At 36.2% G+C, this 14,580-nt stretch overlaps 2 protein-coding genes across 4 annotated transcripts; one reads left to right on the plus strand and one right to left on the minus strand.

The window, feature by feature from the left end:
* Nucleotides 1-110: 110 nt before the first annotated feature.
* On the minus strand, nucleotides 111-4,861 carry LOC148739603 (U11/U12 small nuclear ribonucleoprotein 25 kDa protein-like). The gene is made up of 4 exons (XM_088749863.1): nucleotides 4,606-4,861; nucleotides 3,292-3,397; nucleotides 2,259-2,333; nucleotides 111-856 (listed from the first exon to the last, which is right to left on the minus strand). Exons 1-4 carry the CDS (start codon nucleotides 4,838-4,840, stop codon nucleotides 799-801), a joined length of 474 nt encoding a protein of 157 aa, XP_088605989.1. The 5' UTR covers nucleotides 4,841-4,861; the 3' UTR covers nucleotides 111-798.
* A 45-nt stretch (nucleotides 4,862-4,906) lies between these two features.
* LOC148739604 (FK506-binding protein 2-like) lies at nucleotides 4,907-14,330 on the plus strand. 3 transcript variants are annotated; one of them, XM_088749865.1, is made up of 6 exons: nucleotides 4,907-5,080; nucleotides 6,662-6,679; nucleotides 7,729-7,822; nucleotides 10,065-10,098; nucleotides 10,611-10,681; nucleotides 11,539-14,330. In XM_088749865.1, exons 1-6 carry the CDS (start codon nucleotides 4,976-4,978, stop codon nucleotides 11,730-11,732), a joined length of 516 nt encoding a protein of 171 aa, XP_088605991.1. In that variant the 5' UTR covers nucleotides 4,907-4,975; the 3' UTR covers nucleotides 11,733-14,330. The 3 variants fall into 3 exon arrangements, with proteins under 3 accessions (XP_088605991.1, XP_088605990.1, XP_088605992.1); XM_088749864.1 differs by lacking the exon at nucleotides 6,662-6,679 and adding an exon at nucleotides 6,847-6,909; XM_088749866.1 differs by lacking the exon at nucleotides 6,662-6,679.
* Nucleotides 14,331-14,580: the final 250 nt, after the last annotated feature.

The raw sequence follows: 14,580 nt of genomic DNA on the forward strand, positions 1-14,580 counted from the left end.
AGACAATGACTTAGTCAGAGCTTGAACCCAGTCCATTTGATCTACAGTCCAGCAAACTAATTTCTGCCTCTCCCCAAAACATAATTCCAGACACATTGATTTCTGATAGCTCGTTATTAATCATTGATGGTTCACATCCTTTTTTAATGCCATTACGTCACACAGTAATTAATTTTACAAAAGTCTGGGTGAGATTAGACAAAACCAACACTTAATCAATGACCAAAAATCTGTCAAAGTACTTCTCATGAATGCCCAATTGCTAAATTTTATCATTCACTCATTCATTTCTTATGTACAGTATATCAAATAAAAAAAAAAAATTCAAAAAAAATCAATCATTACTACACTAATTGCCAAGAAATTAAGGAGGCTCAAAACTAAATGAACTTGGCTGAGAGTAATACAAAAACAAGATCTTTCCTGCTTTCACCATCTAATACAGTAGTTTAGGAAACTTCTCTCATGAATGACTGCCAATGATGGAATTTGTGGCTATGACCTCAAAAGGGGCCATGCAACATCAGTGAATCTCTGCAGTGTTGAGTCTACTGAACTTCTATATCATCATACTACCAGCAGTGGGCCTTGCACGTGTAGCAATATGTTCTCTACTCTCTCATGGGGGTAGAACAACAACAACAACAAAAATTATTGCATTCTCTGAGATCACTGGGAAACTCTTCACATCTCCTGTGAGCCAGAAGGTACATGATGGAGGATGTGATCCCAAATCTGCTGTCCTGCTTTAGGCCAGCTGTTCTTCCCATCATCTAAGAATAAATCTTGATGATCAAATTATTTCCTTCGGAGTCTCTTCACAAAAGTAACCTCATCTTTACTTTGAATGCCATAACTGCAAAGAGAAACAAATCTTACACTAAAGGTGATCAAAATCGCTCAGTCACCCAAGCTTTCAAATCTTTCGGGCACACTTTCTTTTTTCTCATTTAGTTTTTATTACATATGTGCAGATTATAATCAAAATTTAAGATATGGGAGAGATATTTCTGCACAGAGAAATGAAGTTATTCATAAGAAAAACAAAACTTCCCTGAAAAAAAAAATACAGTCAGTCTGAATAATTGAATGTATAAAAATTGCAAAATAAATTACATTAATCAATTTTTCAAAGTGAAATTCTTTAGAAAATGTTTAATAAAAAATAGAAGTTAAGCTCTAAAATACTGAGTCTGCAAACTTATAACTACATGTACATGTCTGCTCTAAAACAAACAGTTCCATTTCTCAATCACAGTCAGAAATAAGAAAAGTTTAAAGTTGCTCAGTTTACAGTTTACATCCTAATATCAGTGTCTGAGTAAATTCTCCATACTGTTCTCTTTAACAAATGATAAACACCACAGCATACACTATTGAGTTATGGATGCACGTGGGAGTTTGCTAAGCATGAAAGAAGCATAAGAGTTGCACAAGGTGATAGCTCAGAGAGTGACTCTAGCTTCTCAAGTGCTTAGCAAACCTCCCAAGTGCATCCATAACTCAATTATTATAGTGTATGCTGTGGCACTTACATGTACCATTTGTTTTATAGCATAACATTGAACATTGTAGCAAAAGAGATTTCTTTTATTGAACAAATCTTACATGACCAGAAAAAAAAAAGTGTGCGTGGAAAACTAGTCTCTGCATTTGATCACACCAGAAGTGTACACCCATGGGCAAATGGTGGATGCTGAATTGACCAATCAGAGTGTGTACTTTTCTTTGGTTATGTTATAATTACATTTCCTAGGAAGACATGGAGAATTATTTGAAAAAAACCAAGAGCTTCTTTAGCTGCATGGTGATCATTTCCTTTCTTCTCCATGACCTTAATGTGTGGTTCAGGTCGAGTGATATTGTAAGGAGAAATTAGATGCTAGTCACTCTCAAGGGTTAAAGCATTCTATCATAATACATATATCTTATTAACTAAGTGCGAGGGCGGTATATACTAGGAGAATATTGGCCTGAGGTCTTGACAGTACGGACCTCGATGCGCTTGGTCCGCACAAAATGACCGAGGGCTGATACTCTTCCAGTATGGTCCCCAGCAAGCTTGGTTAATAAGAGATTTATAATATGACTGAAGTTCAAAGGGACACAAGTGCGGTATCATTCGGGACCATTTGGGACAGTGCCCAGTCCAATACTGAGAGAATATTGATTGGTTGATTTTAGTTATTGGCACTCTGACTGCCTGAGTCGTGTCATAATATTAAATAATTCATAACCATTTCTACCCATTGACTTACTACGTGAGTGGTTGATGATCCTCTGTTAGCTTCTGTCCTTCAAATGACAACCAATAGGTTTTCCAAACGTACTTCCTATTAATTATAACTTACATGTATTAAATTTATTACATAAAGATTTGTGTAAAAAAAGATTAACATTTAATTGTTTGTCTCAAATGTTGGCTTTGATACTGATCAGCAGTTATGCTTTTTAATAGTAGGCATCCATGCTTCATGAATTCCAATTTCTGTATCTCTACTGAAGTTTTAGCTTTGCATATATGTAAGTTGAACAGGTCAAGTTAATATTTATTTTATAGCAGTGCTCCCACACACAAAGCGTGTGTGGAGCAGAGCCCCATACCCACGGAATATGGCCAACCTCTTTTTGTTTCGTTGTCAAGTGACTGGCCGAGCGTATGTGCCTTCAGATTGCACGGGTAGGGTAGGGGACACTATCAAAATGAAGGGAGGGGTGTCTCAGGCTAGTCTAGGCAACTGCACATCTTTTATGTTATCATTAATATTATGAACTTGTAGCTCTGCTTTTAGGCTTGGCTAAATCTATATATTTAGGCTTTATAACCTTTTGCCACAAGTGTGAGTGTTCCACAATAAAATTCAACAAGTTTTCAAGTAGAAAGCTAAGAGATGAAATGAAAATTAGGGTACTTTGTTTGATTCAATACCAAATTTTCAAGGCCACAGAGTGTAAAAGCATAACAATGTATAGCACACACAAAGTGGTAGACTGATATTTTGATCTTGAAAGTACAGCATATAAATCTGATTATATCAATCAGAAATATCAAACTATGTTAAAAAATAGGGCCGGTTTTTTTTAGACAAAATTTAGCCTTTGTTTAATTAGACTGTATTCTAAAATATGTTGAAATTGGCTAAATCTCTTACCTCAATGTTTATTTTTGTGGGCAGTGTACAGAGGACAGAAAGCTAGCATTGAAGGAGATATTAATATTAAATGAAAACAACCCCCATATAGAAAATAGAGTGTAAAATGAACATGATTCAATTTCTTAAATCCACTTACCAGGAGACAACATTTGGGCCTCCTTCCCTAGATAGTTTAAGTGAGATGTGTCTTTGTATTGCCTTCTTTAAGTCATGCACTGTTGCATTTTGGATGACAACTACAGCTGAAGGTGTTTTAAAAAACAAATAACATTATAATGTACTCACTGTATATATAGAACCATCAAGTAAATAACATTCTGGGCCCAGGTGTTCAAAGACCGATCTGCGCTAACCCAGGGTTAAATTTTAAACCAGGTTTCTATATTTCTCTGTTCAAAAGCTGTTTTAGGATGATTTTCCTGCTTCTTCCTAAAGCATTCAATCGTCAAATCGTAGACATACGCAATTAAACTGAATTTTCTTTTAAAGCTTTCAGATCTGCAATTAAATTTTACACTAACCCTGGCTTTTCTTCACCTGCTTTTGAACAACCTGGCCCTGTTCTTTTGGCTTTCATCTCTGTCCATCAGAATTCCCTCAAGAGTTAATAATATTTCATAATTATTCACCAAAGTAGAGTTGAATAGTGGAGGGTATGAACCAATCTGCAAAGGGATGAGGTATTAATGCCCACCAATGTCACTGACACTGGGGTGAAAAATTGTTTTTAATTAGTAGAAACCACGCACAAAACAAAAATGTAGTTTATTTCAGTCGGTATACCAAAATGTGGTTGCATAAGACCCACTTGACATGCAATTTTGCCTCTTCACTGTTCAGAGGTGAATGGTACTTGGTAATCAATTTTGATTTAGCCAGTCAGTGCACAAGAAAGGCACTTTTCACGTGACTGTATAGCACAGGTGTATATTAGATGAGGTTGGGTATGATATCATGATTAAATTTTATCAAAACCCAGGTCTGAGTTGCCAGCCAAAGCCAAACGGTGAGGCAGATAACACAGACACAAGGTTTGGCAATTGATTAATTCATGCGCAAACCCAATTCAATAATCGTTTTATCATACAATGTACAGTTTAAAACATTATCTACAAAAAAAGGGACTTCTATAAGTTTGCAAAAGTTTGAGAACATTACACTGGCGAGGGTCTTGTAAACTAAGCAGAACTTGCTCAGCAAGCTGCCTCTAATATCTGCTGTAGATATTGGGTTATCCTTTCAACTTCGTATGCTATTGTATATTGATTGAATGCTCTCGACCAATTAAATTTTTCATGGTAAGTCTAATGTATAATAATATTTTCCTAATTAAAGTAATTTATTTTGATATTCTTAACATATTTCTCTATCAACAATTTATTGAGTAGGAAGCTACAGTTGTTTCACGATTAAAAATTCTACGTTAGAAAACATTTGAGGTTCTCCTTACGTAGCAAAGTGCCTTGTTCATCTTGCTGACGAACGTTCACAACAATAGCGCGGCCATGTTCCAGTGCAATCTGCGAGTTCACTTCATCGAGAGTTGGTTCATTTGGCAATCCAATAAGCAGTGGATCTCCCATTATCTTTCCTAGTTGTTCAGTGAAGAGAGCCATCACTTCTGGATGCGATAGAGAGTCAATCTTTTTCTCCAATTCTTCTAGGCTCCCTAAATCGTCCGCCATATTGACTTGAGATTCATTCCCAGGTTTTTTCGAGGTTCCAATCAGAGAAGTACGCCTGCCCCTTTTTGCCACGATTAGATTACGGCCAACATTCATTTACTCCCACAGATAACGTAAATTGGATAATGATCTCAAATGGAGGACAACTTAAGATTACTATTCTGTAGTCTTTTCCTTTTCCTTTTATGTGAGTATGCCTCTGGAGCCAAAAAGAAGAAGGATTTAGAGACAATTGTTGAGGTATGTGAACCAATGTGAACCTCGGATAAACTACATGAGCTTAAAATTATGGCTGCAGGTAATATTTCTTTGAGACAATGCCAATTTCTGAAATTTTGTGAGTTTTGACCCGAATTTGGATTTCAACTTGTCTTCGAAAAAAATAATTATCTCTAGGGTCTGTAAAGTTTGCATTATTTGTGGAAAATTTCAAGGAATTTGTCGCGATTACCTGCTCGCGCGGGTTTTGTTATGCAGTCGAGAAAACTATAGTCTAAAAGCTCAAGTTCTTAAACATGGCATGTATACGGGAGGACTCTGGTGAATTTTAGAGCAAAATATGTTATGGCGAAAATGAATTGATATACGTTTGGTTAGCCAAAAGTGGTTGAGGCTGAACTTTGTTGTTCAAATATCGATAAGACTGTAAGTTGTAATCTATTGTGTTTTGCAGTTACTTCTGCGGTGATGTGAACGATCTAGCGAGCGAGATTAATCCTTCGCGGGTCAAAGGTTCTAAAATATCACGCGATCTCTCTCTTTCTTTTTTTTTTTTTAATCCTTTACGCGGTATTAGCTTTATCGTTACTCAAAATAACGTTTTTCCGAGCGTTTCTGTTGGAGAAACAGTAGAAAATTAAATTATGAAGAATATTTTTTGCTGTTTTATATAAATACAATACAATTGTAGTGTGGGTTATTTGAGTAGGAGTGTCACGACAGGTGTTCTAAAGTAGTGCTAGGAAATTAATAATTTATTACGAATCTTGTCTCCAGGCAGCAGTGATTTTAATATCTTGGGTTTGATAATCTAATTTGCATGAAATATTATTTGTGAGGACAGAAAAACATTAAGATCTTCTCAGAAATTTATGGAATGTTCTTTGATAGAAGGGTGCAACTGGTTCACAAGTGTTACATACAATGTAACTTATACAATTTAACAATGAAACATTCCCAACATGTACCAATGAAATAAGTACAAGATTTTAATTTTAATATCTAGCAAGAACAAATATGGTTAAATTGTGCCTAATAGAAAAGCAGTTCAATTACCTGACAGTGTTTATATTGTGTAATTGAGACCTATATATACACCAAAGTGGAACAAAGGGGGAAACCTTACAGTCTCATTCCAAAGTCTCATTCAGAGTTTTCATTAGAAATATAATATCAGCAGACTAAATGTGTTCTCAAAATTTAAAAAAAATATAGTACACTCAGGCCACCAAAATTTTTGCAAGAAAATAAATTATGTACAGTATGGGCTGTAACCTGAATTTTCTCTGATATGTGATGGCTCTCAATTCACTATTTTATTGCCAAATTTGGAAACTGATGATTGAGGGATATGATTTAGATTGTGTCAAATTAGGTGAGTATTGTAAATATAACTGAGGTGTCAAAATCAAATTCAAGTGATTAGGTGAACAGATTATTAACATTCCCTCATAGGTTTTCACAGAAAGTTGTTTAATTTGTCAAATTAGGGAAGCTTCCATACTTACCTGTAAATAATGCAAAAAAAAAAAAGAAGATGATCAAGAAGTCTTAAGAAAATTATGAAGAAGTCTGGGATTTTCATTTGTTATTTTACTTTAGGTGCTGCCACTAGAGCTGGTAAAAATATGTGGTCATGATCTGACTGCACTTGCTGGCTAGTATCAGAAATCTCTTGTTTGTTGCACTCACTCGTTCAATATCCCATACAACCAACTTGTGTGTGTCAATACCATATAGACTATCTTTCCATGAAGTATTCTATATGCATGATCTTTCTATTTCAGTACAAGCCGGCTACCTGTGAGGACAAAGCAGATAATGGTGACATTGTGTCTGTTCACTATACAGTATGTACATGTATAATTATTGTCTGCTTCTCAATTAAAAGAGGGGTCAATAGAAATGCCTATGAGAAGGATGTTCTCACATGCTTACATTTTTGAAGGAAAAGTTTGAACCAAAAAAACTGGAGAATATTGGGAAGGGGGGGGGGGAGGGGAAGGCTTGGTGAATAAAAACCAAAATGCCTTCTGTTATTTTGTTGAACAAGACATTTTGCTTGAAAGTACAAAGAGAGCCCAGAAAAGAGTATGGTTAGAGCCATGCAGTACATGCCTTTCTTCCTATTGCCATCTTTCACTGAAGGGCAGGAAAAATGAATTTAAGTATCACGAATGGTAATTTAGAGTAAACTTGGTGATAGGGGTTCTGTACTCACCCTTTTCTTGGCCCATCACTTTTTTTCCCTCAAAAACAAGCATTAACCAAATAATACAAAGTAGACTAAAAACAAACAAACAAAACAAAGCAATACAAAGGAAAAGACAAATCTGGTCCTTGTCCTGGCTGTTAAGAATAGATATATTCCACATCCCTTCCCAATCACATCCAAGTGTTTCAGCCATCACTTTAAAAGATCATGGAAGACAAATTAAATGATCACTAGGGTGCCAAGCTGTCATTAATGGATAGATTTTGCCATCTCTACCCTGTGCTTTTTCATCATGGCTTCAAAAGACTGCCTTATGAAAAAAAAAAAATCAAACAAAGTAAAACAAACTGCCAAAACAACAATAAGAAATGAACAAACCTGATCTCAGTTCATATGAAAGATGTTGCTGTCATAAATGTATGGATTTCCTTATTTTCTCTATGAACTCTTGTAGGGTACACTGGAGAATGGACAAATGTTTGACTCATCCCTAGCAAAAGGAAGAGAACCACTTGAGTTCCAGTTGGGCAAAGGGAAGGTTATCAAAGGTAACTTCCTGTCGGTCTTTTTGATTATTTAGCTATAATTTTATTAGTCAGAGAAATTTCATTTTGGTGTTGTAAAATTGTCTTCATAAAGCCAAAGTTGTTGCTCAATTGCTAACCAGAGCAAAACTAAACTCCTGAAGGAGCTAATGAGAACTCAATGTAACAACAAACAAATTGTGTGAAGCGTGAGAACCACTCAAGTGAGCATTGGTGGTAAATGTTTTCTTTTTAATCTGATTGGTTGACTCAGTAGACAGAGCTAGTTTTCTTGAATGACCATTATCACATAGCAAAGTGAAGGAAAACTTCTGTAACCTTGGTTACTGTCAATACTTACATATAGTCGTATGAAAATTACACTATTTGAAGTATTCCTTTGACTTCTAGTAAATGATGTGAATTTTTTAGCTACTAAGGATGATGTACATCCATGGGATAAAGTGAGGTGTAAAACTTATAAAGAAAAAAACATTTAAAGCCAGACTAGTAAACAATCATTTTTGGGAGGACATGCTGATCTCCTCCCTATGTAAGCAAAGACAAGGGATGATGTTAAGATCAAGGGTGGACATCAAATTGTGACAACATCACTGTTTATCTGGGGTGGGATAGGGCATCTTACAATCTAGCTTTATTTTTGGTAAAAACCAAGGAAAACAAAGTGTAGCCAACTTGTAGGTGAAAAAGTACGACTCCTAAAACTAATGGAAGCAATCAATGAAATGAGTTATGACTTTGAAGATGCCAATTTTAGCAGCATATAAAAATAGCTGCGCTGATACCAAAGGATTGCCAACAATGGGTACGTAAAGTCTTTCTTCTCTGCCCCCCCCCCCCCCCCCAATGGATCCCCTAATGTACAGGGTGAATTTAGATATTTTAGTATGCAGGTTACATTGTACATTTTTGAAGAAACACTATAAATAATTATGCAAAATGTGTCTGAGAGGTATTTCCTTTTTAGTATCCATTTTTTTTTTTGACATTATTATCTAGTGGGTTGCTCTGCATGAATGAATGAATGAATTCCTTATTTATATTGCACCTTTTCTATACAATATTCAAAGACGCTGAGTGCCACCCATCAATTTGATAGACACTACACAAAGATAGACCACAACACTGGGCACTATGTGCCCTACTCTTTTCGAACAGTGTGTGGGTTCTTTAATGTCCCACAAATTTTTTTATCACATACAAGGGCTTGTGAGACGGGACCGCCATTTATCTTCCCTATCCGAGAAGACTAGAAAGTCTAACCATTTGCAGATATTATTACAAAGGCAACACTCTCTTCTCAGTTATTTAAAGACCCTGAGTGTTGGTCCGGCCGGATTTAAACTCACGACCTCCCGCACAACAGTCCGGCACTCTACCAATTGAGCTAACCGGAAGGCGGTCTGCATGCATGTTTGATGCTTGCAAGATGTCTCTTTTCTAATTGAAGATTCCAGTCTAGTAAGCCAATTAGCCAAATATACTGGGGCTAACTTAAAGTAACTTTGATTACATTTGTTTGACCCTTAGTCTCCTTCGCAGCTGTTGTTTGGGCTCGTCACGCAACTCTCCCTCTCCCACCAACGGTTGGTGGGGAAGGGAACGTTGCATGACGAGCCCAAACAACGGCTGTGAAGGAGACTATTTGACCCTTGAATTGTCAGTTTGTTAACAAATGAATGTAATTTATTCTGCACCATTGAAATTACTTGAATGCTGTTGTTACAGTTAAATTTTAAATGATATTGATAGAGGTTAGTCTACCAGTCATTTGCCTCTCAAGCTTTTCCATTTTTGGTGCCCAGGTTTGAATTTAAAACCACCTCAAATTACCAATCTGGTCCAGTTGTTGCATGTTCAACCATTTACACATTGGGTACCTATTTTTCAATAATTTAAAGGTTTCAGGGTATCTTAATTCATTCAAGTGTGCTAGTTAATTTGACTACATTAGGACCCTTTGTGATATCAAACCTGGCCTGGTGAGCATCATTTAAAATAAAAAGTAAATTGTATTTACTGTGGTAAAAGTGCAGGCAGAGATAACTTCCATTATTATGACCTCTTCTACTGTCTGGTTAGAATCCACTAGTTAAAGCTCTTTTAAGATTTCCCCATTCTTGTCCTCATGTAAACAATACCAGAAAGCTCACCAGTTGATGAGTAACTGCCACTTTAACTTTATCACTCACTGGTATTTCTTTATCTGTTCAATGTATTTATTTATTTATTTATTTTTTAACAGGTTGGGAGATGGGTATAAAAGGAATGTGCATTGGGTAAGTTTTAGAAACGCTATGTAATTAAAACAACAACAATAACAAAGGTGGAAGATTTTCTTTTTTCTGCAGACAGTACCATTAAGCAGTAGACTTGTTCTAGACTGGAGCTTTGCAGAATTTCCTGAAGTGAAAGAAAAATAGTGGCGTAAAATTTTACTTCTATAAACAACAAATTGGGGTGCAAAAAATTGTGCCTGAAGATGGGTACAGGAGCCATTAGTGGCTCCTGGTGGGTACTATTTTCAAGTTCTATTCATTTGAAATAAACTATTTGCAAACATAACTGATAATAAGATTGGCAACTAGCAGCTGCTACTCAAACTCACTTTGAACCTAACAGCCTTACTATAAATGACTTTCTCTCCCTGCTTTTCTTTTTGTATAGTCTACAAATAAGTTCAAAATCCCTTTTCGGGTCACCATTTTTGGGGGCCCCTGCAGTGAGTTTACAGAAGCAGTGCTCAGACTTTTTTGCAATAGTATACACTTCTGTTCTTTTTATTTTGCAGAGAAAAAAGAAAACTGATCATCCCTCCTCACCTAGGGTATGGAGCTCGTGGAATTCAGAATGTTATTCCTCGTGAGTAAATATTGATTATATTTATGACCATGGAAGGCATAAGGTGGTCAATAAGGACAGAAAATCTCCTGAGCACGTGTGTAAGTCCTGATTTATGGCACAAGTGTTTTTCTGGAGGTTTTCTTTTAATTGCACTTGGGCGAACGAAATTTTAAAACTTTTCAAAACGTGAATGGCCATTAATCACCAAATGGAAAAGTAGTTTGTGGGATCATTTATTTATTATTATTTATTATATTTATCATTAAATTCACTTTTCAACTCTCTTTGGTACTTCTTTGGTACACATTACTTAGAAAACTTATCATGGGTTGAAAATGCTCATGTTTTCTTTGATTTGGTAGTTTCATGAAACAATTGTGGAAGATCAACGAAGTTAGTGTTTTTCGGAATATTGTATAACGTGTCATTGTTTGTTTATCTGATTCTGAGCGAGTGCAATTCGTAAATTTCATATTGCAATCTATAACTTACTTTAGTTTGTCACTGACGAACCACGAACGGGATATGTGTTGAGTATGTGGAAAAAAGAGGAAAAAAAGGCCAAAAAGGGAAAAAATTCCTATCTTCTCATTATAACATAGACAGAGAATGGTCAAGAAGCCTTATATTTTTGCTCTCTCGGCAAGATTTCCGCACAGCCCCATTGTTTATTACGCGTGCAGTTCTTGGATATAAAGAAAGCAATGGCGGAAGCAGTTGATCGCGTTTGAGACATAGACCTTGTTTTAGAATAGTATGAGTTAAATTATACCGAAATCTACTCGCTAATCATGATACTATTATCATATTACAGTACGTTATTGAATTAACAGCAAATCCTAACATTTTCTTATTTTTGTTTTATTCACACATAGCCAACTCTGTACTGATTTTTACAACCGAGCTCATGTCTATTAAGAGGAAGTCGCTGTTCGATCCAAATTTACTTCTGCAAATAGGATTTTGGCCGGTCCTGGCTGGAATGATTTTGTACTATCTGTATAGAAAGGCAACTAAGGAATCTGGCAAGCCTGAAACAAAGTCGAGCAAGAAAAATAAAAATAAATGATAAAACTGTAAACTGTTCAATATTATATGGCGTTACAGTGACGCCCCTTATTCACCTGCAGATGGCTATAGCACGGTTCTACTTCCCCTCCTTTCCGCAACTTTTCATACGCAACGCTTGATTTCGCTCGTGGATCACTCCTGGAGTAATCGGCGCGGACACTAGAACATAACTCGATTAACTCGATTGGTGATTGAAAAGAGAAAAGGTGACAAGGAATCCCACAAGTTAGGGCTGTAATTAAGGCCAGATCCTCCATAAGCTGAGCAATTTTTTGGCGAGTAGATATGAGTTTATATTAAAGTTCAGATATAAAGAGCGCTGTCATTGGTTGGAAGGGCGTGCTCTATTAGAGTTTATAGTTCTGCAGCCTTGACCTACATCATAAATAGATATTTAACTACCGGTATTTTACCTGATGATTGGAAGGTAGCCAGAGTCACTCCTATCAAAACTAATCCAAATAATTATAGACCTATATCTGTCTTGACGATTGTCAGTAAACTTATTGAGAGAGTAGTCTTCACTTAGTATATGACTTTTTAATGAGACATGATTTATTTACCGATGCTCAGTCGGGATTTCGACCTTGTCATTCCACTTTGATTACTTTTCTAGATATAACCAGCGATTGTTTTTCTAGTATGGACAATGGCCTACTAAATGGAGTTCTTTTTCTCGATCTCAAAAAAGCTTTTGCTACTATTGATCATGAAATACTACTTAAAAAGCTCAGTTTCTATGGGGTTGACTGCATAAGCTTAAAATGGTTTCAATCATATCTGACTGATCACAAGCAAAGAACTTATGTTAAGGGTTCTCTTTATGATTACGGCTCCACTGTGTGTGGTGTCCCTCAGGGTTCTTTCCTGGGACCTATATTATTCTTGATTTATACAAATGATGTTCTCTCGAGTAGTCTATCCTCAACATCAAGACTGTATGCTGATGTTACTTGTCTTACCCTTACTGCTCATGATCCTACTGATCTACAAATAAAGCTGAACAGTGATCTAAACAACAATCCAGTCTTGGCTCCAAGCATATAAACTTAGTCTTAATGTGAAGAAAACTAAATATTCCATTATTGCTACTCAATACAAGATCACACATCTAGATCATCAACCTGATGTAAGAATAAATGGACATTCTGTGGATAGAGTCAGAGCCCACACTGAGATACCTAGAGGTCGAAATTGATGACACTTTAACGTGGCCCTCTCAAATTGATCACTTGTCAAAAAAGTATCAGCTGGCCTGGCAATTCTAAAGCGGGCCAGGGCCGTAGTACCGCGTGACACCTTAATTAACATGACTAACACGTACATAGTTAGTAGAGGGGACAATGCCCCGGTTGTTCCTTTTTTCCACTATTGTAGCCCAGTATGGAGTTTTATCGGAAAATGCCAATCTGAGAGACTCCAGAAGCTACAAAATAGGGCTGCTCGTATAATAACCAATTCTGATTATATGACGCCATCTTCTTGTTTATTACATAACCTTGGCAGGGATAGACTTGAAGAAAGGCGAACTAAACAGCTAGCGATTGCTATGTATAAGGTGGTCAATGCTCACTTTCCACTTCGCCTTCATAATCTTTTTCAAACAATATCGGAAGTCTATACCTATAATTTGAGGGGCTCGGCTCATAATCTCTTTACTCCTAGACCACTCTCTGAAGCCGGAAAACGTAGCCTGCACTATCGAGGTGCTACACTATGGAACAGCCTCTAAACTACTAGCAAAACCCAGACCCGACTGTTACTGCCTTCAAAGAATCCCTGCTGACATAGCAATTGCTTTTTGTCATAATCTTAAAAATCTTTTTAGTTTTGGATTTAATAGCTCTTATTGTGTGACAAGTTGTAGTGTTAGTTTTTAGTTTTAGCATTGCTGTTGGTATATAGTAGTGGAATATTAGTATTAGCATAAGTTGTATAATTATATTAATTAGTAGAAATAGTGTTCATTTTAGATTGCTTATGAATGATTATTTGCATATTTAAGTTACACACGGCCCGATGGAAGAGCATATATTATATGAAATTGATACCGCGTATAAATAAAGCTTATGTATGTTATGTATGTATAGCTTACCACTAAATTTTCTGCGATCGTTATTGGTTTAAATTGATCTCGTGACGCTATCAGCCCATAGTGCTTGTCCGCGGAAAATACTCGGATAGATAGTACTCATCCGTGGAAAAGTTTGAATGGTTTGACGACCGCGAAGCTAGGCAAATGTACGAGTACAATGTCTTGTTTTAACTCACTAGTAATTTTATTGTATTTAATTTGTATGACAACTGTACTTATCTTTTAACTCATAATATAATAAACTAAAGCAAAACTTACAACTGCAGTAATATTTTAGTAGTAATGGAATCTCTTTTATTAGCTTACAATGTGTAGTATTTACTTATTTATTACTAATACCCGCCAAGACTAGCTAATGCTATATGCAGGTTGTGTAAATTGGCTTTTATTTTCCATGAAATAATAGTAAAACAGTAAATACTAATTAGTAAACGGTACGGTTGCTAATTATTGACATTTGTGACAGGCTGTACGCATGAATAAATGTTTGATCAATCTGCATTTAGTGTGTTTTGACTGTTTATAAACTGGCGCTCGGAAGAAAATTTAGTGGTGAACAATAAAGACAACAGAGTGCTTACGTCTCGGAAATATCGGTCTGATAGTTGCCCCTTGGAAATTTGATGTTCTTAAAACTAGCATATTTGCCCTCGATGCCTCGCTTCTCGGGCAAATATCTGTTTTACGAACATCAAATTTCCGCGGGACAACTATCAGCCGATAGTTCCTGGACAGAAACACTCTATTGTTA

This window comes from Stylophora pistillata, chromosome 2, assembly GCF_964205215.1.
Source record: "Stylophora pistillata chromosome 2, jaStyPist1.2, whole genome shotgun sequence".
NCBI classification, from domain to species: Eukaryota; Metazoa; Cnidaria; class Anthozoa; order Scleractinia; family Pocilloporidae; genus Stylophora; species Stylophora pistillata.

Excerpts from the sequence above, each read along its gene's own strand:
- LOC148739603 (XM_088749863.1), bottom strand. The coding sequence starts at position 4,840 with ATGGCGGACGATTTAGGGAGCCTAGAAGAATTGGAGAAAAAGATTGAC. Across the intron at positions 3,398-4,605 it reads TGAACAAGGCACTTTGCTAC|CTGTAGTTGTCATCCAAAAT; the intron begins GTAAGGAGAACC and ends AAACACCTTCAG. Across the intron at positions 857-2,258 it reads GATCATCAACCACTCACGTA|TTATGGCATTCAAAGTAAAG; the intron begins GTAAGTCAATGG and ends TTCTCTTTGCAG.
- LOC148739604 (XM_088749864.1), top strand. The coding sequence starts at position 4,976 with ATGGAGGACAACTTAAGATTACTATTCTGTAGTCTTTTCCTTTTCCTT. Across the intron at positions 5,081-6,846 it reads ATTTAGAGACAATTGTTGAG|TACAAGCCGGCTACCTGTGA; the intron begins GTATGTGAACCA and ends TTTCTATTTCAG. Across the intron at positions 7,823-10,064 it reads CAAAGGGAAGGTTATCAAAG|GTTGGGAGATGGGTATAAAA; the intron begins GTAACTTCCTGT and ends ATTTTTTAACAG.